Source organism: Podarcis bocagei, assembly GCF_964188305.1.
Source record: "Podarcis bocagei genome assembly, chromosome: 9".
Taxonomy (NCBI): domain Eukaryota; kingdom Metazoa; phylum Chordata; class Lepidosauria; order Squamata; family Lacertidae; genus Podarcis; species Podarcis bocagei.
Window position 1 is genome coordinate 21,795,616 of NC_138134.1, and position 23,714 is coordinate 21,819,329.

Below are 23,714 nucleotides of genomic sequence, written 5' to 3' on the forward strand. Positions count from 1 at the left end.
TTCCACCACAGCTTGTCCCTCTTAAAGATAAAAAGAACTGACTTTTGAGGGAAAGAAATATATTTTGGTGACAGCCTACATATGCCTGTTTATTAGCTAAATGTCACTTTTGTCAGAGACCTGGTGTGTGTCTGTGTGTGCTCTTGTTTCATAAATGCATGCAGAAAACCAGAAAGTTCTCCAATCAATGGATCTACTAGGGCTGGTTCATAATAAATTAAGTTATGCAAAGCATACACCAGTTTTCTTAAGAAGAATAACCATGGACTTTTTAAAGACTTCTTTAAAAGTCTTTTTAAAACCATGTATACATGGTTCTGATTGTTTCCCCCACATGTTGTATGATGTCCCTGCTATAAAATTAAAATTTGGCAGATGGGCAGAGTCGGGAGCTATTTTTCAAAGATCAAGGAATGTTTCAGAATTGGACTAGGGTTGGGGTTTAACAGTAAAACCAACCCTAGACCACAGGACTAGACTATAACTAATTTGTGGGAAACAGCACTAGAGCAGTCACTCAAACATTCTGTCAAAGGTGAAGGCCAGCCACTTCTCAGCAGACAGAGAAAATAAAAAGGGATACACATACGTGCTGAAGGTGATCCAAAGGAATGTGGAATGTAACATATAGATGAGATGGAGGAAAATACAGATGTATGGAGGAAAGAGACATGCAGATTATGCCAAGCTTACAAATAACCATCCCCTCCCCCTAGATCACCCAGTGGTAACATCCAAGTAAAAACCAAAATAGCGTATCACCTATGCTGTATGTTTTGTCAGCTGAGCATTGCTCAGGCTAAATGTACTGCTCCAGAAAGCCCAAGCTCAACATGAACACACCCTGTCTTTCCCCCCCTCTTTTTCCTACTTAAAGCTATTAGCCCTCTAAGGAAGGAAAGGAATATGTAATGTAATGTGAAGTAGCTGATTCTCCCCTAGAAAGCAGTGGTCTCTCAGGAGCAGGCTGTCCTTCATACCTTGGAAACATATATAACCTGCTTTTTTTATTTTTAAGCCTTGGGCAGAAAGGCAGAGAAAAATCTGCCAAGCATGCAGTCACAGTTGTTGCAAACTGATCATTGGCACATATTCTTGATTAAAATAAACTCATTCAAGCCCTAAAGATTCAAGATTTGCAAAAGAGAAATGAAACACCATTGTGTGGTTGAAAGCGACACAGAAATGAGGCTCTGCTCTCTATGCCAACTAGATGAGCTACAAATTACATAGTTCTAAACACAAAGGTGAATTATGTACACATTTTAGTTTAATGATTGCGGTGGAAAGTAGAAAAATTAGGACAGGCTTTCTACTTACATTTTAGAGCACTAAAAGCCAGTTCATAGGACAAACGCTGGAATTGTTCATCTTTGAAATCAGGAAGAGAAGGTAGTGGCCCATGTCCATATTTTACCAATATTTTATCTTGAGGCTTTTCATTATGAATGCCCTGAAAGATGTTGGCAGCGTTTAAGTAAATGGAGTCCTGGTAGCCATTTTTCTCAAACAGGCTTGTTGAGCTTTTTTCAGAAATTACTTCTCCATTTGAAAAATTCATCTCGTGGAGACTCGAAGTGTCACTTGCAATATTAACATTTGAATGCCCCAAGCTACTTCTGAGAACCGGCATTGTTTCGGTATTGATGCATCAGTATATAGAAGGGTGGCAAGTCAGACTCCGAAGATCCCTGTGGAAATATCACAGATGTAGTCGATACGCCGCACAATCGAACCTGTTTTTTGTATTCTCTGTCACTCAATGTTTTAAATCTCCCGTTACCTTTGTTATCCCCATTTTCTCAAAGTATTCGCCCAGAACGGCATACACTTTTATCTCCCCACCCCCATTTTATGTTGTTATTTCTATGTATATTATGCTATGGCCGCATGGCTAATGCAATAAAATCATTACTATGAGTTGTATATTAATTGCAACAATTCAGTTGACAAGCATGTTGTTGACTTTTTTTGTATTCTTCTTTGAAAATATAATCATCAAATCATTTTGTCTAGGTGGCTACCACAGTAGACATCACTAGCAGGAACAATTATTATTATTATTATTATTATTATTATTATTATTATTATTATTATTATTATTATTATTATTATTATTATTACTACTATTATTATTTATACCCTGCCCATCTGGCTGGGTTTCCTCAGCCACTATGGGTGGCTCCGAACAAAACAATAATAATAATGTGATAAATTTCCCTAAACAGGGCTGCCTTGTCAAGTCAGCAAGTGCAAAATGAAAGCATCTTGCTACCACTCAGCTCTGATCAACAAACTGAGCCTGGTGGAGGAGGAGGAGGAGTTTGGACTTGATATCCCGCCTTTCACTCCCCTTCACTCCTCTCAAAGCGGCCAACAATCTCCTTTGCCTTCTTCCCCCACAACAAACACTCTGTGAGGTGAGTGGGGCTGAGAGACTTCAGAGAAGTGTGACTGGCCCAAGGTCACCCAGCAGCTGCATGTGGAGGAGCGGAGACGTGAACCCGGTTCCCCAGATTACGAGTCTACCGCTCTTAACCACTACACCACACTGGCTCTGGTGACAGATATATGTATGCACAATCAAAATGTTTTGACTGGAAACCTTTAGTATAATGGAGACCAAGAAGAACCTCTTCAGCAACCTGATCCTAGGAACCACAGGACCAGCAACTACCTATGCTGGCTCCAGAACAAAAAATACCAAGCCACTGAAATGCTGCAGCTTATAATATGACCTAACCCTAGTTACTGCAAAAATATAATCATGTACAATAAAGTCATTTTGCAGGACTTCCGGGGAGGTGCCTCCAGTAATGGCGGAATTCCTCTGATTGGGAGGAATTTGCCCCGTGGGAATTGGGTCTGGCCGCCACGGCAAAGGCGGAGACCCGCAAAAAATCACAGGCGGGAGAAGCCTGTGAGCGTGGGATTCGGTTGCCCAATTTCTCCATTGCTTTTTAAATCGGTCCTCGAGGTTTTGTTAAACATGATTAGAAAGGACCAAGAGGCTAAAGGCATACAAGTGGGAGCTAAACAGTACAAACTGAAAGCATTTGCTGATGATTTAGTACTGACTCTACAGGAGCCAGAACCTAGTACTAAAAGGGTATTGGAACTGATTCAAGAATTTGGACAGGTTGCAGGTTTTAAGTTGAATAATATGAAAACCAAGGTTTTAGAGAAAAATTTAACTGTGAATGAGAGAGAGAAGTTTCAGGAGGAGACAGGACTAACATTGGTTAAAAAAGTAAAATACTTAGGGGTTAACATGACTGCTAAAAATGTGAATTTATTTAAGGATAATTACGAAAAATATTGGATTGAAGTGAAAAAGGATTTAGAAGTATTGACAAATTTGAAGTTATCATTGTTAGGCCGAATTGCTGTGATAAAAATGAATCTGCTGCCAAGGATGTTATTTTTGTTTCAAACATTGCAAATTTTGGATATGATGGATTGTTTCAAGAAGTGGCAGAAGGATATTTCCAGATTTGTTTGGCAGGGCAAGAAACCTCGAATAAAATTTAAGATACTAACTGACGCTAAAGAAAAATGTGGATTTGCCCTGCCAGACTTTAAACTTTACTATGAATCAGCTGCTTTTTGCTGGCTGAGAGAATGGCTGCTTCTTGAAAACACTGAAGTGCTGGATTTAGAAGGTTTCAACAATGTATTTGGTTGGCATGCATATTTGTGGTACGATAAGGTAAAAGTACATAAAGCGTTTAAAAATCATATTGTTAGAAAAGCATTGTTTAATGTTTGGATAAGATATAAGGATTTGTTAGAAAAGAAAACCCCAAGATGGTTGTCACCAATGGAAGCGAAGGCACAGAAAAAACTCAATATGGAGGCCAAATGGCCGAAATATTGGGAAATATTGGAACAAGATGGAGACAGAATAAAATTGCAGAGCTTTGAAAAATTGAAAAACAAAGTGCGAGATTGGCTCCATTATTACCAAATAATGGAGGCATACAAATTGGACAAAAAAGTTGGTTTCCAGGTGGAAAAATCAAAATTGGAAACAGAATTGTTAGATCCAAAAACCAAGAATTTGTCAAGAATGTATAACTTGCTGTTGAAATGGAACTCTCAGGATGAAACGGTGAAATCAGCTATGATTAAATGGGCACAAGATGTTGGACATAACATAATGATGGCTGACTGGGAACAGTTATGGACCACAGGTATGAAATTCACGGCATGTAATGCCCTAAGAGAAAATTTAATGAAAATGATTTATAGGTGGTACATGACACCAGTTAAGCTTGAAAAAATTTACCATTTCCCCGATAATAAATGTTGGAAATGTAATGAGACTGAAGGTACATTTTTTCACCTTTGGTGGACATGCCCAAGGATTAAGACATTCTGGGAGATGATTTATAATGAAATGAAAAAGGTATTTAAATATACCTTCCTGAAGAAACCAGAGGCCTTTCTCCTGGGCATGGTCGGCCAATTGGTGCTAAAGAAGGATAGAACTTTTTTTATGTATGCAACAATAGCAGCAAGAATACTCATCACGAAGTACTGGAAGACACAAGATTTACCCACCAGGGAAGAATGGCAGATGAAGTTGATGGACTATATGGAATTGGCGGAAATGACTGGCAGAATCCGAGACCAGGGAGAAGAGTCGGTGGAAGAAGACTGGAAAAAGTTTAAAGACTATTTACAGAAATATTGTAAAATTAAGGAATGCTAGAAGAATGTTGGAATGAAGTGATATGGTTTTAGTAGAAAGGTTATAGGGAATTAAATAGATTAATAGAGTATTAAAGGAAAAATAAGGTCAAAATGTGTTAAGATAATTATAGGATAGAAAACAGGGGAAGATGGAAAGGAATTGCTGAAATAATTAATAGAAGTGGAATACAAAAAGGGAGGTGTAAGGAGGTCGTGGAAATATGTGAAAGAAAGATAAGATATTGAATTTTTTTTGATGTGTTTTTAAATTGTTTTTGTTTTGTCTGGTTAGTTTAATGTTTTAGTGTTATGTAGTGTCTTTGTATTGTAATGTACTTTTTTGGGGGTTTTTTTTGTAGTGTTTAAATTGTTGTAAAAGTAATAAATATTATTTTTTTAAAAAAGTCATTTTGCAGAGCTGAAGGCGGTAGCATGACTGGAGGCAATGCAACACAGGTTTGTATTTTATGATCTGTTGCCATTATATTGCATACAGATTGAGGTAGAAAGCCAGGAAAGAGTTATAATATAACAATAGCCATCCCTAAAAGCCTTGTGGCCAGCAAAGAGTATGTCTAAGCAGGGCTTTTTTAAAGCAAATTTTAGAATTGCCCAGTGGTATGAAATTATAATTCACACATAAAGTGTGGACCGCAACAACACATCTGTGTGCTTTCTTCCTGTGGGCATGCATGGTTTATTGATTAGTCACATTCCAGGACATTTAGAAACCTACATATACCTGGATAAAATCTTCAGGACTAGTACTCTGACAGCACTAACGCAGAAAAGCGTTATTGATTTCATACTAGAAACACTGGTGAACACTCTGTAGAGTAGAAGTGGACATGCCTTTGGCAGGGGGAGAAGAAATGGATATGCTTTAAAAATCCCTCTGTTTAAGTACTGTGCAAGTACGTTGCTATCACAGGATTGTAACCAAGAGGCTGCTAAGACAGGAGATATGTCCACACAAGATGATGCTGTAGTATAGCTATGTCAGTGTGAGGCAGTACTTGAGCAACCATAGCTCTGCTCACATAAAGGACTAAGATTTATTATTTGGGGGGACGTGATTGAGATGTGACCCAAGGCCATTTTCTATTTTAAATAAATTCAGCTGCCGCACTTTGCATATGCTGTCCCCCGATTCATATAAGTTTATGTTGTTGATGACAAGCACAACATTACAAGAACCATTTCCTCATCAACAAGGAAAGCATAATGACCGTTTAATATAAACAGCAGCCACAGCATCAAGTAAAGAAGCAGTAAACAAATCTGTTCAAAAATAAGGTAATTGTAGAACATCTTATCAGCTTTCAGCAGAATCAAAAATCTTCCAGGAAGCATCACTAAAAAGAACAGCTTCTCACAGATCCTACATGAAGATCACATTTGATCAACAAAATTTCACGCATCTTTTGACTGCCACACAGATTCCAATTTCGTGATACAGGAAGCTTCCGATTGGAAACAGGTTGCACAATCTGGACATGAATTTACCTGGTCAAACATAGCAAGCATAAACTGAAGTGATATCAATACAGAGATATAATCACTTGTGAAGTGGCCCTTGAAAGAATTTCTAATATTCCAAAACCTATTTAGTTGCTTAGTGGGAGCATTCTCAGTACAGTACTAAACAATATGTTTCCTATTTTTAAAGAAACCCTCCTTACACTTTGCCATGTCCACAGAAATTACATGCAGTCTACCGCAATGAAAAAGGTGGTAATGTCAGGTGAGCTGCCATTCTGAGACACCCAAGAAACACGCACAAAAACTGGCAATAAGAAACTTAGATCCTGCCCACCACTCTTTCAGATTATTTCACCCCCCCAAATCCACATGGATTACACATCCTAGCAGAATAGCTTTCATGTTTCTTCCATGCGAATTTCTTCCCATCGCTCATTTCTCTGCACACAGAAAGCATTACACCTTAATAACTACTTGTCGTTGCTGATCCCAAAACTCTTCCATCGCTTGGAAACCGACGAGACCGAAGGACAACAAGGAAATGCACATACCCGCTGTTAAGAAATGACTGGAGTGCTTTATTTTCGTGGCGGTGCTTTCCCTGGTGAGACCTCTGTACTCTTCTGATCAGCTGAGAGAAAGAGAAAGGCAGGATTAAGGAAGCTTTCCCGGAGCGATGAGGGAGAATACTGCACCTGTCAAATTTCTGCTGTCCTGCAGCTACTGCGTTTTAGGGTTGCCATCTTTCAAAAGAGTAAAAGCAACCCCAAAGCTGTCAAGCTTTTATATATATATAAGGTGCAGCACCAGGGATGCTGTGTCCAGATTTCCCAGGACTTCAGGATCCCCCTCAATCGAAAGTCCTTTTTTTTTGTAAAAAGAAAAAAAAAGATTGACAACTTCGGGGTTCATCAAAAAAAAAGGTTGACAGTTTGGGGGTGGTTTTGTCCTGGACCCTTGACAAGTCCATCGAAAAATCCAGTTTTGTTGGACTTGGCGAGGGTCCAGGACAAAAAAAACCCCCCAAAGCTGTCAATCTTCTTATTTTTTCCTTTTCCTTTTTTTTTTACAAAAAAGGACTTTCGAGGGAGGGACGCGTCGATACCTCCCTGAAGTCCGGGGAAATCCGGGCACGTGGCTGGGGGGGGGGGCGCCGGTGCTGCACCTGTTGAATTCCTACCGCCCTACCAACTCCCGCGTTTAAAAGCTGTGAAGGGGGGTCTGAGGAGAAAAGCGCGACGGTTCGCCTCAGCAGGGAGGCAGTTTTGGCCCCCGAGTCCCTCCCGTCCCTCCTCACCCCGCGACGGACCAGCGACGCGCCCTCGACGCCCTTCAGGGATGCTCCTGGGCGGGAAAGCCCGGCTCTCTCGCTCGCTCCCGCTTCTTCCCTCGCTCCTCCTCACCCGCCCGCCGCCGCCGCGCGACTCTCCCGGGCGGCCTCGCGCATCCCCACCCCTGGCCGACGGGGGGTGGGGGGGGGAATTGATCCTGCTTGACCAGCGACGCGCCCGACGCTGCTGCTCCTCTCGCGCCAGACGCCGCCTCCCAATCGCCCCCTCCAGGAGGGGAGGGGCTCGGGCCTCGCCTCGCCCCGCCCACGTGCCGCACCCGCCGCCGCCGCCGCCGCGAGCCAAAGCCGTTGCGTTCAAATCTGGACTCGGCCATTCGCTCACCCGCGGGCGGGTGTGCGCGAGTAGGCGCGGGCGGGCCGCGGGCGGGCTTCGGTTCCCATCATTTCCCCGTGCGTTGAAACTCCCTTCGCCCCTTTCCCCCCCCCCTCTTTCTTTGCGTCCCTCCTCCGTGTCCTCGCGCGCGCTTAATGTCGCATTGTCCTCGCTGCCTCCCTGCGTGGAGCGACGCTTTGGTACCGCCCGGCGATGTTCTTTCCCTCCGGGGTTCTCTCTCTGAGGGCGGGCGGAGGCGGAGGCTTTCGGCGTAGCGCTGCTTTCTTTCGCCCGTCTTATTTTATTTTATTTTAATTTATTTTTTAATTATTCATTTGGCTTTGCAAATCTCACTTTTACAATCACATAGCCAACATACAGCATAAAATATGGGAGGGGGCGTTATTGGATTTTTGTTTTTATATCTCGTGATCTTTTTTGTGAACCCCCCTGAGATCTCCGGCTATAGGGCGGTATATAAATTCAATGATTGATTGATTGATTGATTGATTGATTGATTGAATGAATGAATTGAATAAATAACAGGATTCCAAGGAATTTCCTGGACTTCGCTCCTCCCCTTTGTGGGTCCTATTGTTGGTCATTTTCTCCTGCATCGTTTATTATACTAATCCAAATCTTTTACATCTCTATTATACCCAAAATTCACCATTAAGCTACAAGTGTGCTTCCAATCCTAGTAACAATTTATTATTATTATCACCGTTATTTATTTATTTTACCTACTAACAATTTCAACTGCTTACAATGGATTTTAAGATAAATTACAAATTTGCCCCATTATAAAAATTGTGGCCTTCCTGATTTCTGATTCTTCCAGTCATTTTTGGCATTTCTGCATAATCTTATCAACTGCCATTCTTCTCTAGGGGGGACTTTTATCTTCTTTCCATGTCTGGGCTGGCAATATCCGTGCAGCCGTGGTCGCATACATAAATAGTCTTTTCTGCTCCCTTGGGATTTCAGCAGCTAAAATTCCTAAAAGAAAAGCTTGGTGGGGGGTTAAGAAAAAGCTTATTTAAAACATTTTTTTCAAATCATTTTTTTCAAATCATTTCCCAAAATTCTTTTACTACCTTACATGTCCACCACATTATAGAAGGTGCCTTCTTTTTCCTTACATTTCCAGTCCAGCCCTTTTCTGCACGCTTTTTGATGCTCTCTCTAACCATTGTCACGATGGTCATGTTTGGGGTGGAGGCAAGAAAGGTGAGGACTCTGAAGATATCTCTTTTAACACTGTTTGGAGCAGAGAACGATAAGCTTCATAATTTAATTTTTGCACGTGCAACGCAAGAAGTGTGCCAGCAACATAGGTTTCACAGTCTCCTTTTCTTTCTTTTTTGATAATTTTTATTAGTTTTCAATTACAGTCCAGTAATAGCCTCATTATAACAATGCCAAATTACTAATACCAATCATTTACACAGTCTCCTTTTTTCATCACCGCATTTAAGCAACTGCACAGTAAAAACTCCCATTGCAAGTGCTAACCGCACAAAGATGTCTGAATGCTGGGCAGAATTTACGTGAAGGCAAATACAACCAGCAAGGTAGTGCTTTAAAAGGAAAAGGGAGAGGTAAATTGTTTGCCCGTCTGATGATTTTGAGTTTTTGATGACATTTGTGAAAGTATAGAATTCTATTTTGAAAGCCAGAAGAGCTTCTGGAGCTGTTATCACAACCAACAGATACGAACATTTCATTTCTTTTGTTTAATCCTAAAAGTCGCATGTAAAGGGGGTGGAAAGGTAAAGGACCCCTGGACGCTTAAGTCCAGTCAAAGGCGACTAAGGGGGTGTAGCGCTCATCTCACTTTCAGGCCGAGGGAGCCAGTGTTTGTTCGCAGAAAGCTTTTCCGGGTCATGTGACCAGCATGACTAAACCGCTTCTGGTGCAATGGAACACTGTGACAGAAACCAGAGCGCATGGAAACAGTGTTTACCTTCCCACCACAATGGTAGCTATTTACAGTGGTGCCCCGCAAGACGAATGCCTCGCAAGACGGAAAACCCGCTAGACGAAAGGGTTTTCCGTTATGGAGGTGTTTCGCAAAACGAATTTCCTATGGGCTTGCTTCGCAAGACAAAAATGTCTTGCGAGTTCCTGCGGGGGTTTTTCCCTCCCCCCCTTTTCCCCAAGCCGCTAAGCCGCTTATCAGCTGATCCGCTAAGCCGCTTATCAGCTGATCCGCTAAGCCGCTTATCAGCTGATCCGCTAAACCGCTTATTAGCTGATCCGCTAAGCCGCTAATGGGCTTGCTTCGCAAGACAAAAAAACCGCAAGACAAAGAGACTTGCGGAACGGATTCTTTTCGTCTTGCGAGGCACCACTGTATCTACTTGCACTGGTGTGTTTTTGAACTGCTAGGTTGGCAGGAGTTGGGACAGACCAACAGGAGCTCACCCCCATTGTGGGTGTTTGAACCGCCAACCTTCCGATCAGCAAGCCCAGGAGGCTCGGTGGTTTAGACCAGAGCATCACCTGTGTCCTAAAAGTCACCTGTACCAGGAGCAAATCCCATTGAACTCCGTAGGGTTTACCTCTGAGTAGACACATACGTATAGGATTTCAGATCTTGAAGGAACATCTTGAAAAGTCTATACCAGGGATTGGGAACCTTAGTCCCAGGGGCCAAATGTGGTGCTCAATGCCATTTTCTATGGCCCAAGTCATACCCCATTTCCAGGCCACATCCCTCACCCGACCTTTTCTTTGTCTAGAATGTGTCCTTGACCTTGGATCATGTTTCTTGCTCACCTGGATGGAGGATAAAGAGTTGGGATGCAGGGGTAGCCTTAAGGAATGTCCTCTATTTTTTGTGATTAAGTCCTTATATACAGAAGATTGATGGGAGGACTTGATCAGGGAAAAGGTGTGACAGTGTTGGGGTGACAAGCCTTTGATGCGTATACAGTGGTACCTCTGGATGTGAACGGGATCCGTTCCAGAGCTGTGTTCGCATCCTGAAGCGAATGCAACCCACGTCTGCGTGTGCGCAGGTCACGTTTCACCGCTTCTGCACATGCGCGTGATGTCATTTTGAGTGTCTGTGCATGTGTGAGCAGTGAAACCCAGAAGTAACATGTTCCGTTACTTCCGGGTCGCTGCAGAGCACAACCCGAAAATGCTCAACCTGAAGCAACTTCAACCCGAGGTATGACTGTACAGTGGTACCTCAGGTTAAGAACTTAATTCGTTCTGGAGGTCCGTTCTTAACCAGAAACTGTTCTTAACCTGAGGTACCACTTTAGCTAATGGGGCCTCCCGCTGCTGCTGCGCTGCCGCCACACAATTTCTGTTCTCATCCTGAAGTAAAGTTCTTAACCCGAGGTACTATTTCTGGGTTAGCGGAAGCGTCTGTAACCCGAGGTACCACTGTACCATTTTCAGTGTCCACACAATTTTTTTTCCATCAAAATGCGATCCTGTGTTTTTTCTCCACTTAATCCAGATTTACCTTTCTCGGGGGGGACCCATTGATAGCAATATGCTAGATCCTTATTGCGTTCAGTCAGAGGCGTGCCATGATTTTGAAGTCTCTTTAGTGTTCCGATATCCTTGTAGCTTTTGCTTGAGTGTTTGGCTGCTCTGTTTTCATTAGGAAAACTCAAGGTTACACAAGAATAAGCTATCATTTTCCCCCTCCCAGCCTGCATAGATCTTGTAGAATCTCTTTAAAGGCAGATAGAATCATAGAATCATAGAGTTGGAAGAGACCACAAGGGCCATTGAGTCCAACCCCCTGCCAAGCAGGAAACACCATCAGAGCACTCCTGACATATGGTTGTCAAGCCTCTGCTTAAAGACCTCCAAAGAAGGAGACTCCACCACACTCCTTGGCAGCAAATTCCACGGTCGAACAGCTCTTACTGTCAGGAAGTTCTTCCTAATGTTTAGGTGGAATCTTCTTTCTTGTAGTTTGGACCCATTGCTCCGTGTCTGCTTCTCTGGAGCAGCAGAAAACAACCTTTCTCCCTCTATATGACATGTGCAAGTCCTCCAGTGCAAATCTAAATATTTTTCAGATACCATATATTTTATCATGCACCATCCCTCCTGCAGTACCTATAGTTATCCTGTTGGGTTTAGCCTGCCTCTTATGGCCACAGACAGATCAACACAACCTGGCCATCCATCTTGGCAACCATCGGGTCTGAAATCTCCTTGCAAATAGATTTATTTTCACAACATTGGCCGCTATTGAAGCCATCCAACTAAGCCAGATGGATCATTAGCCGGACACACAGTGGCAGTTTTGCTTGATGTAAATTGGCAAGGACTGACTGACACAGTGACAAAACACAATCCCTTAGGTGTCCAATTTGTGCAACGAACTTTTTGTCAAATCTCAGTGGCCCATTGTGTCTTAACAAAAGCCTTTACTTGACTTAGTAATGCTGAGTGCCTTGTGCCACACTGAAAACAGACCCAGTAAGTAATTTATTATAAGTTAAAATCAAATTTTGTATGATGAAAAGCCAATTTAAAGATCACAATGCTTTTGTTTTTGAACTCCCTGCCATTGTATTTTTCAGCAGCTGAACTGATGGCTCTTGTAAGGTAAAGGGACCCCTGACCATTAGGTCCAGTCGTGACTGACTCTCAGATTGCGGCGCTCATCTCGCTTTATTGGCCGAAGGAGTCGGCGTACATGTGGCCAGCATGACTAAGCCACTTCTGGCCAACCAGAGCAGCGCACAGAAACGCCGTTTACCTTCCTGCTGGAGCGGTACCTATTTATCTACTTGCACTTTGACGTGCTTTCAAACTGCTAGGTTGGCAGGAGCAGGGACTGAGCAACGGGAGCTCACCCTGTCACAGGTATTCAAACCGCCAACCTTTGATTGGCAAGTCCTAGGCTCTGTGGTTTAACCCACAGCGCCACCCGTGCCCCGATGGCTCTTGTAAGCAGTGTAATTTGAGACATTTTCTTTGCTTAACTGTAATACAAGCTACACAATATTTGTCCAGCAATTAATTAGTAACAGAAGCTCTTGCCAATTACATCCAGGAGTCTTTCTCTTTGTCCAGTAGAAACAAATTTATACAAGTCTTCTATTCAAGCTATTCAAGAGCTGTAATTAAACTCGCCTGATCCTTTACCGGTAATTGCTTCTCAGTTTATAATTTTTATCTCCCATTTTGGAGACTTCTGTATTTTTTCCAGAAATAACGTTCAGACATAAGTTCAAATGATTGTATTGTGTCCCAAAATAAACATGAATACAAGTTTGATGTTTGATTTTTGTGTTGTTTTTATCCTACATGAAAAAAATAATAGAACGCAAAAAAACATATATGATGCAAAGTAAAAATGGTCATGATAGGATGTATTTTGATCCTCTAATCTGTTCAGGAAATAGCATATGAAAATTATATTTATTAAGAGGTATCTTGAGAACCATTCCCCCCCCCCAAAGATTTTCAAGTAGATCAGGTGGGGGGTCGGAAGTCCACTGTCCTAGATTGCCAAGACTGGGTGAAAGAGAGAAAATGCTAATGCAAGAACCTGAAATTTTACTGGTGTTTTACATGGCAAAAGTCTTCAACAGGCAAACCCAAACTCCCTGAAATAAACACTACTATCTTTATGCAGATTTCCCATCCCTTTAATATTCATATCCACACCATCCATTTAAACCACATGACATTCCCAAATAATTCTGGGAACTATAGTTTACCACTCACAGAACTACAATTATTCCCGGCACCATTAACAAATTATTAGCCTGTTAGCTCTTTGTGGGAGACACGTGCTTCAAATGTGATTTATACCTCTGGTATGGGTGTGATCACATACAGTAGAAGACAATTCACAATAAAATATTTGTAAATTACCGTATTTTTTGCACCATAACACTCACTTTTTTCCTCCTAAAAAGTAAGGGGAAATGTCTGTGCGTGTTATGGAGGGAATGCCTACGGGTGGCATGCCTACAGATTTTCCTCCTCTAAAAACTACATGCGTGTTATGGTCGAGTGTGTGTTATAAAGCGAAAAATACGGGATATAGTGCCTATCACTTAAATATTGTTTTTACAGTCAGCACCCTCTAGTCAAGTGTTTCCCAACCTTTTTTGGGCAAAGGCACACTTGTTTGATGAAAAAAATCTCGAGGCACACCACCATTACAGCCCCGTGACGTCAGCGCGCAGCGTCACTTGAGCTCCTTCTCCTGCTCGTTCAGGGCCGCAGTGGCGTAGCGTGGGTTGTCAGCACCCAGGGCAATGTAAGTAATTTGCGCCCCCTAACCCGTGGATTTGCGCCCCCTAACACTAACCCCCAGATGTTGCGCCCGGTGTGGCCGGCCCCCCCTGCACCCCCCACGCTAGGCCACTGATCCATAGCTAAAAGCAGAAGTCGACAAATGTGTCCTGTTTTTTGCTCTTCAAAATATGGCAACCCGAAGACCCCCAGGGACCGTCCAACCAGCCTAGGAAGTGTGCTCTGGTCGCGGGGGAGGAGACACGAGGCATTGCCATCCACACCTGGAATTGAGGAGGAGCTGGAAAGGTCCTTTGGTTTCACACCCAGGACCCATTTTTTCTCTCTTCTTTTGAGAAAGGGGTGGGAAACGGGATTTGGAGGGCGCATGTGTGCGCGTAGCTGAGCTCCAGTTGCTCTGGGCATTTCTGGACAGCGCCGGTAGCGTCTCTCCTAACCCCTCCCCACCCCGGTCTCCAGCCCCCCCCCCCGCCCAAAGGCTTCCCCCTACCTGGCCAAAGTTCCACCCGAAGCTGGAGATGCGGTTCGCGCTGCCCACGAAGAGGACGCCGAACTCGGAGAGGACGTATTCCTTGCGCTCAGCGCAGCGGCGCAGCTAGCCGCTCAGGGGCCCGGGGCGGCGCGCGCGTCCTGCAGCCAGGGGCGAGTGCCATGGGGGCGAGCCATGGCAGGGCGCGCTGCGTGGAGCCTCGCTGCAGCCTCCCCCTCAGCTGTAGGGAGGCTGAGGCGGTGGGCAGAGGCCAGAGCGGAGCTTGCGGGCAGTTCGCCCGCAGACGCATGGCTCAGGCACGCTGCAGGCGCCGAGGTGTGGCGCCCAGTGCCCCCCGCCTCGCCTAGCTACCAGTGGCATAGGAAGGGGTCTGCGGTGGGTGCGGGGCTGAAAGGACAGACAAGGCTCCAGCAACCACCCCCACCGCCAAGTCCGCCGGTCCTGCAATCCCTTGCACGCTGACTTGGAAGTACAGTGGTACCTCGGGTTACATACGCTTCAGGTTACAGACTCCGCTAACCCAGAAATAGTACCTCGGGAGGGGCAGAGAGCTGCGAGTGCGCCCCCCGCAGATGTTGCGCCCAGTGCGGCCGGCCCCCCCTGCACCCCCCACGCTACGCCACTGCAGGGCCGGGTCGCCGCCGTGAGGGAAGGGCGCCGGGGCGCTGCTGCTGCTGCTGCTGCCGCCGCCGCTCCCGGCAGGCATGGGCCCAGCTGAGGCGGCGGCGGCTGTTGTGGTGGTGGCGGCGATAGCGGGCGGAGGAGGGGGTGGCGGCGGGGCCGAGGTGGCCGGCGGCGGGGGAGGCGGCGGCGGGTGGAGCAGGAGGGCGGCCGAGGCCGGTGAGGGAGTAGGGTTGCCCGGGGCTTGAGGAGCCGTCGCTGGGAGTTGCTGCTGCTGTTGTTGCTGCCGCTGCCCGGACATGCCGGCCTCCTCCTCGTCCGCTGTCTCGCGCTCCTCCCTTTTGCGTGCGCTGCCCCGCCGCCGCCCCATTGGCCGGGTCCTGTCAGCTGATCCTGTGTTATTTCCTGTGTGTGTGTGTGAGGGGAGAATGGAGAGAGAAACCTCGGCACCACCACTGCGGAGCCGCCCCCGGCTCGACGCGGATCCTCGCCGCCCCGCCTCTCGCCGCCCGACTCGCCCGCCTCCCTCCCACGGCACACCACGCAATCTCTCGCGGCACACCGGTTGGGAAACACTGCTCTAGTCCACTCTGTGCATATTTGCTGAGAAATAAGCCCCAAGGAGAAACATGGGATTCGCTCCAAAGCACAAATGCTATGCTGGGAGAAGCATCAATAAGTTGCAATCCAAAGACTTCAGACGTCTCCTGTTGATATCCCATTCTCTGAAAGGTGTCTTTCAGGCTAACAATATTATTTGACATGTCTTAGATTTCATAACTCAGGAGTAGAGGGGGTGGGCAAGAGAGGAATTCTAATCTCCAAGTAGCATATTGGATTTCAGCTTTGGCATCATATTCTGGTTTCTTGATGTGCTCCAAGAGTTCCCACCAATGTCAAGAGGTTAATGTCGTTTAACGTCTGGATGAATGCTGATCATATATGCAAAACTGGATATCAAAGCTCCTGTTCTTACTGCTTCCAGTTGCAACCGAAAACACAAAGCAACATCAGCTGTATTATAGCAAGTCAGATCCTTGGGTCCTTCTATTTTATAAATTTATTTATTTGGTTTTTCAGATTAAAATGTTACAGAGCTGTATCAAACATAAATAATAAAAACAAGATTTCAAGGAATCTCCTGGACTTCCATCCTCCTCTTTGTGGGTTCTGTTATTTATCATTTCCTTCTGTATCTTTTATGATAGTCCAAATCTTTTACATCTCCATTGTGTCCAGAATTCACCCTTAAACTACAAGTGCTATTCTAATCTTACGAACGGTTTTATTTTATTTATTTTTTAAATAATATTTATTAATTTTTCAACAATTTAAACACAACACTACAGAAAAAAAAAAGGAAAAAACGAATAAATTACAATACAAAAAACACTACAAAACACTAACCCAAACAACTAACAAAACAAAACAAAAACCATTTAAAGCACAATCCAATTTCAATATCTTATCTTTCATTCACTTATTTCCACGACCACCTCACACCTCCCTTTTTGTGTTCCACTTCTATTAATTGTTTCAGCAATTCCTTTCCATCTTCCTCTGTTTTCTATCCTATAATTATCTTAACACATTCTAACCTTATTTTTCCCTTTAATAATCTATCTATACTTAATTCCTTATAACATTTCTACTAAAGCCATATAACTTCATTCCAACATTTTTCTAACATTCATTAATTTTACAGTATTTCTGTAAATAGTTTTTAAACTTTTTCCAGTCTTCCACCGATTCTTCTCCCTGGTCTCGGATTCTGCCAGTCATTTCTGCCAGTTCCATATACAGTGGTGCCCCGCAAGACGAAAAACCCGCTAGACGAAAGGGTTTTCCGTTTTTCGATGCGCTTTGCAAGACGAATTTCCCTATGGGCTTGCTTCGCAAAACGAAAAAGTCTTGCGAGTCTTGCGATTTTTTTCGCTTTCTTCCCCCTTTTTCTAAGCCGCTAAGCCTTTAATAGCCGCTAATAGCGCTAAGCCGCTAATAGGGTTGCTTCGTAAAACGAAAAAACCGCTAGACGAAGAGACTCGCGGAACGGATTAATTTCGTCTTGCGAGGCACCACTGTAGTCCATCAACTTCATCTTGGGCAAAAAAAATGAGAGGCACAAATACAAGATGGGTGACACCTGGCTTGAGAGCAGTACATGTGAAAAGGATCTAGGAGTCTTGGTTGACCACAAACTTGACATGAGCCAACAGTGTGACGCGGCAGCTAAAAAAGCCAATGCAATTCTGGGCTGCATCAATAGGAGTATAGCATCTAGATCACGGGAAGTAATAGTGCTACTGTATTCTGCTCTGGTCAGACCTCACCTGGAGTACTGTGTCCAGTTCTGGGCACCACAGTTCAAGAAGGACACTGACAAACTGGAACGTGTCCAGAGGAGGGCAACCAAAATGGTCAAAGGCCTGGAAACGATGCCTTATGAGGAACGGTTAAGGGAGCTGGGCATGTTTAGCCTGGAGAAGAGGAGGTTAAGGGGTGATATGATAGCCATGTTCAAATATATAAAAGGATGTCACATAGAGGAGGGAGAAAGGTTGTTTTCTGCTGCTCCAGAGAAGCGGACACGGAGCAATGGATCCAAACTACAAGAAAGAAGATTCCACCTAAACATTAGGAAGAACTTCCTGACAGTAAGAGCTGTTCGACCGTGGAATTTGCTGCCAAGGAGTGTGGTGGAGTCTCCTTCTTTGGAGGTCTTTAAGCAGAGGCTTGACAACCATATGTCAGGAGTGCTCTGATGGTGTTTCCTGCTTGGCAGGGGGTTGGACTCGATGGCCCTTGTGGTCTCTTCCAACTCTATGATTCTATGATTCTATGATCTGCCATTCTTCCTGGGTGGGTAAATCTTGTGTCTTCCAATACTTTGCGATAAGTATTCTTGCTGCTGTTGTTGCATACATTAAAAAAGTTCTATCTTTCTTTGGCACCAATTGGCCGACCATGCCCAGGAGAAAGGCCTCTGGTTTCTTCAGGAAAGTATATTTAAATATCTTTTTCATTTCGTTATAAATCATCTCCCAGAATGTCTTAATCCTTGGGCATGTCCACCAAAGGTGAAAAAATGTACCTTCAGTCTCATTACATTTCCAACATTTATTGTCGGGCAAATGGTAAATTTTTGCAAGCTTGACTGGTGTTATGTACCACCTAGAAATCATTTTCATTAAATTTCCTCTTAGGGCATTACATGCCATGAATTTCATACCTGTGGTCCATAACTGTTCCCAGTCAGCCATCATTATGTTATGTCCAACATCTTGTGCCCATTTAATCATAGCTGATTTCACCGTTTCATCCTGAGTATTCCATTTCAACAGCAAGTTATACATTATTGACAAATTCTTAATTTTTGGATCCAACAATTCTGTTTCCAATTTTGATTTTTCCACCTGGAAACCAACTTTTTTGTCCAAATTGTAAGCCTCCATTATTTGATAATAATGGAGCCAATCTCGCACTTTGTTTTTCAATTTTTCAAAGCTCTGCAATTTTATTCTGTCTCCATCTTGTTCCAATATTTTCCAATATTTCGGCCATTTGGCCTCCATATTGTTTTTTCTGTTCCTTCGCTTCCATTGGTGACAGCCATCTTGGAGTTCTCTTTTCTAACAAATCCTTATATCTTATCCAAACATTAAACTGTGGTTTTCTTACAATATGGTTTTTAAGCGCTTTATGTGCTTTTACCTTATCATACCACAAATATGCATGCCAGCCAAATACATTGTTAAAACCTTCTAAATCCAACACATCTGTGTTTTCAAGAAGCAGCCATTCTCTCAGCCAGCAAAAAGCAGCTGATTCATTATAAAGTTTAAGGTCTGGCAGGGCAAATCCACCTCTTTCTTTAGCATCAGTTAATATCTTAAATTTTATTCGAGGCTTCTTGCCCTGCCAAACAAATCTGGAAATATCTTTCTGCCACTTCTTGAAACAATCCATCTTATCCAAAATTTGCAATATTTGAAACAAAACAACATCCTTGGCAGCACGTTCATTTTTATCACAGCGATTCGGCCTAACAATGATAACTTAAAATTTGTCCATATTTCTAAATCCTTTTTCACTTCAGTCCAACATTTTTCATAATTATCCTTAAATAAATTCACATTTTTTGCAGTCACGTTAACCCCTAAATATTTCACTTTCTTAACTAATGTTAGTCCTGTCTCCTCCTGAAATTTCTCTCTCTCATTCACAGTTAAGTTTTCCTCTAAAACCTTAGTTTTCATCTTGTTCAACTTAAAACCTGCTACCTGTCCGAATTCTTGAATCAGTTCCAATACCCTTTTAGTACTAGATTCTGGCTCCTGTAGAGTCAATACTAGATCATCAGCAAAGGCTTTCAGTTTGTACTGTTTAGCTCCCACTTGTATACCTTTAACCTCTTGGTCCTTTTTAATCATACTTAGCAAAACCTCGAGGACCGATATAAAAAGCAATGGAGAAATTGGGCAACCTTGTCGTGTCCCTTTCTCAATCTTAAACTCTTCTGTCACTACTTTGTTCACAATTAATTTTGCCTTTTGTTCAGAATAAATTGCACCTATACCATTTTCAAAACCTTGGCCTACCCCCATCCCCTGTAGATTCTTCTTCATAAAGCTCCAAGAAATGTTGTCAAAAGCTTTCTCTGCATCCACAAATATCAAAACTGCCTTAGTATTGATATTCACTTGTAGTTTTTCTAGAATATTAATTATATTCCTCGTATTGTCAGACAAATGTCTGCCCGGGAGAAAGCCCGCTTGGTCTTTATGAATTTCTTCTGCTAACACCTTTTTTAATCTTTTAGCCAAAATATCTGCAAAAAAATTGTAATCCACATTAAGCAACGATATGGGGCGGTAGTTCTTAAGCTGTGTCTTTTCAGTCTCTGTTTTTGGTATAAGTGTAATGTAGGCTTCCTTCCACAACTTAATCATACGAACGATTTTAACTGTTTACAATGGTCTTTAAAATAGATTATAAATTTCCCCCATTCCTTATTAAAATTTTGGTTTTCCTGATTTCTGATTTTTCCAGTCATTTTAGCCATTTCGACATAATCCATCAACGTCACCTGCCATCCTTCTCTGGTCAGGACTTTATCTTCTTTCCATATCTGGGCCAGTAACAACGGCACAGCCGTGATCTTGTACATAAATAGTCTTTTCTGCTCCCTTGGGATTTCAGCAACTAGGATTCCTAAAAGAAAGGCTTAAAGTATTTTTAGCAAAGTTTATTTTAAACTTTTTTCAACTCATTATATATTATTTTTTATCCTTGTGTCCTTCAAGATCAGTACAGTGGTACCTCATGTTACATACGCTTCAGGTTACAGACACCGCTAACCCAGAAATAGTACCTCGGGTTAAGAACTTTGCTTCAGGATGAGAACAGAAATTGTGCTCCAGCGGCGCGGCAGCAGCAGGAGGCCCCATTAGCTAAAGTGGTGCTTCAGGTTAAGAACAGTTTCAAGTTAAGTACAGACCTCCGGAACGAATTAAGTACTTAACCTGAGGTACCACTGTATTGTCTCTAGATTGATTGGCAGCACTTCCTGGGGGGTGGGGGCTGTTCTTTCCCAATCCTATCCAGAGATGCCAGGGATTGAACCTTTGACTTTCTGCATGAGAAAGATGTGCTCTGCCGGTGACCTGCTGTCCAGAGCACACCCAAGGAGGACATTCAAACCCCTTCTACTGATACGTGTGTGACAACAGCCGCATGGATGTTGTTAGCCCAGAGATGGGAAGAAGTCCCTACCAGAGAAGAATGGCAAATTATACTGTTGGACTATGGCAAAACTGACTTGAAAGCTCAGGAACCAAGAAAACCAAAACTTTAATAGAGAATGGGGAAAATTTATAACTTATCTCAAGAGACTACTGTAAGCAGATGGAAACATTAGCAGGGTTTCAATCACACTTGTAATGTAGCAAGGACTATGGAGACAATGATGTTATATAAAATATAGATTATTGGAAAAGATGCAGTAGAAAAGGTTTAATAATAGGACCCATGGAGGGGAGGTGGGAAACCCAGAGCTTCGGAGGAATCTGTAACTGTTGATGTGGATGGTTGTATTGTTATAATTTTATACTTGTAAAATCAAATAAAAAATCATTTTAAAAAAAGAACCTGTGGCGGCTGAAAGCTTTCCATGGCAGTCCCGGGAAAAGCGGGACTCTTGGAGGCTCTGCAGCCGCCATCCTTTTTTCTAGCCTCCTCCTTACAGCTCCTGATCTGGCCACCCCAAAGGGTTTGTAGGAAAGTAGGCGGTCTTTCCAGTATTTGGGGCCTACCTGAAGCACGAAGCTGATGCATCTTGAATTGGGCCTGGAAACGAATTGGCAGCCAGCGCAACTGTTTCAGAACAGGTGTCCTCTTTTATTATTTTACCCAGATAACTATCCAAAGTTTCCAGCTCGGGAACGAGTAGAATTTTTATTTTGCCTTTTGTGAAGGATTGCAACCAGGTGACCAGATTAATGCGAAGGTGGAGAACCAGGAGGAGCGATTCGCTCCAGCTACATCAGGCAAGTCATCCCAAATCCTACAATTCACATCCACCCTTGAACGTTGGAAAATTTAATCCTGAGTATCGCTTTGTCCATCAAAAGGACCCTCTCCATTATACGCAGGATTCCAAGCAATGAGATGTCTGTCAAATCTGATAGTTTTAGACAACTATGAGCAACAGACAAAGAGAGCAAAAATAATTTGGGGAAATTAACGTAGATGACTGGAAAGGGGAAATAAATTTATGGTACTCTCATGCCACAAAAGCAGAACAAAATAAATCCACAGGCTTCTCTCCAGTGTTGGAGGGACTGTGGCCACCCTATAAACATTTTATCTGGTTCTTTAGTGAGAATATTTGGGGCAATGATTTCAGAAGAAATCTCTGGATGCCAGGTGGCAGTTCCGGAAAAACCACCCGAAAACTCTTGACGACACCAATTAAATGTGATTTTAAAAACAAACATTGAATCTGTGAAATGAAAGGAACATATTGCTCAACCTGTGACTCATGGGCGTTTGTGGTGTGGTATTTTTGAGCAAGCTTCTGGATCTCATGAGGGCGGGTGGTTGCGAAATGTGTGCAAGGGTGCTCATGTGACCAACATTAGGTAACTTTGGAACGGTGCCTATCGGCCATGCAGAAGGGACTGATTCCTTCCAATAACTGTGGATAGCGTTGATTTGGAAGACATCAATCTCGAAGGAGACCACCACCCCTCCAGTCATGGAGATATTGGGAAGGAAGCGAAAGCTTCCTCTGACACACAGCGGTAGATTGCTTCGCAGTTCCTCACCGAGGTTGCCAACTGTTTGGGACTTTGGTGAGAATGAGGAACTGCCCCTGGGGAACTGGTCAATAAATAGCATTAAGATAAATTCAACAGTGTAAATAAGTTTTGATGGAGGTAACAATGGAATACTGAATGGTTTAGTTCATGTAAAATATGCAGGAAAGTATGGTGTGCAAAATGAACCACAGAAAGAGAAGAAGGGAAGTCATTGGTTTAAGGTTGTCTAAATGAATATTTTGAAATGTAAATTAGAAAAATTTAATGAAAATTAGAAAAGAAATATCACCAGATAGGGGCTTCTCAAGGAGTAATCTGAACCAGAAAAGCAGTAAACTTTGGGTAAGGCTCTGAGGGGTATGCAAACTTTCCCATTAAGTTCACATCCCACTGACCTTGGATAGATGGATGGGATTTACAGTAATTTGCTGCTGCAAGTGCCGGAAGGAAGACCTGTTCCCTCCTGCAAGACCCACATCTACCTGGCCTAGGAGGTGGAGCCCAGACTCACTTTGAACAGCCAAAACAGGCTCCTGGGAGGCCTGAGGGACATTGCAGGAACAACTCTTGGGTTGAGGTGACTGGCAAAAATGTTTTAAATGTTTCCAATTTTGGTTCCTCTGTTTTGTTTTTGTTGGGTTGGTTAAATGTTCTGTTGGGCTTGGAGGTTGTTTTAATTTGGGTAGAACTATAAAGTGTTTATTCTTGTTGCTGTTGTTACTGATTTCCATTGATTTATTGGCTGGTTTGTTGCTCGTATAGGAAATTTTGTTTCTTAATGTTGGATGTTTTGTTGTGTTGTGGGCTAATAGCTAATAGCTCTGCCCAAGGCATGATGGAGAACAGCAAGAACCGGGAAAAGATAGGCATAATATATATTTTACAAGGACTGGAAGAAACATCATGTACAGAATAATTGTCACACAGGAAGAACAAGGATAAAGTTTGAATGCTTCACCTGTAGTTTATAAATCATTTACAGTAATGTGTCAATACATTTTTGCCACATTCCTAAAGCTGAATGCGCACAAGTTAAAAGTTTGTAAGTTGAGGGTTTATACAGTAGTAGCAAGTTTATGAAGTTGGAAATCCAGGTCTGTTTTTTTCCAGACCAATGAAAGGCAACAGTGGAAGCCTGGAGCTTTTGTTCCTGCTTTTTAATCCTTGAGATAAGAATTTTGAAAAAACCTGCTT

At 43.1% G+C, this 23,714-nt stretch overlaps 1 protein-coding gene and 1 long non-coding RNA gene across 6 annotated transcripts in view; both read right to left on the reverse strand.

Moving 5' to 3' along the window:
• The window catches only part of NSUN7 (NOP2/Sun RNA methyltransferase family member 7), a 29,113-nt gene extending 21,240 nt beyond the window's left edge, over window positions 1-7,873 (reverse strand). For 2 of the 5 annotated variants that reach the window (XM_081208855.1, XM_081208851.1), the window contains exons 1-3: window positions 7,581-7,787; window positions 6,729-6,808; window positions 1,321-1,691 (exon numbers count right to left, since the gene is read on the reverse strand). In XM_081208855.1, the coding sequence (XP_081064981.1) occupies window positions 1,321-1,633 (313 nt within the window). In that variant the 5' untranslated portion in view covers window positions 1,634-1,691; window positions 6,729-6,808; window positions 7,581-7,787. Of the gene's footprint in view, window positions 1-1,320; window positions 1,692-6,728; window positions 6,809-7,474; window positions 7,788-7,850 lie in introns of those variants that run through there. The other 3 variants (XM_081208853.1, XM_081208854.1, XM_081208852.1) reach the window with 3 other exon arrangements.
• Window positions 7,874-15,785: 7,912 nt separating this feature from the next.
• On the reverse strand, window positions 15,786-23,314 carry LOC308595185. Its single transcript, XR_014011882.1, has 3 exons — window positions 20,733-23,314; window positions 20,143-20,497; window positions 15,786-16,468 (listed from the first exon to the last, which is right to left on the reverse strand). It is a non-coding gene; the product is annotated as an uncharacterized lncRNA (long non-coding RNA).
• Window positions 23,315-23,714: the final 400 nt, after the last annotated feature.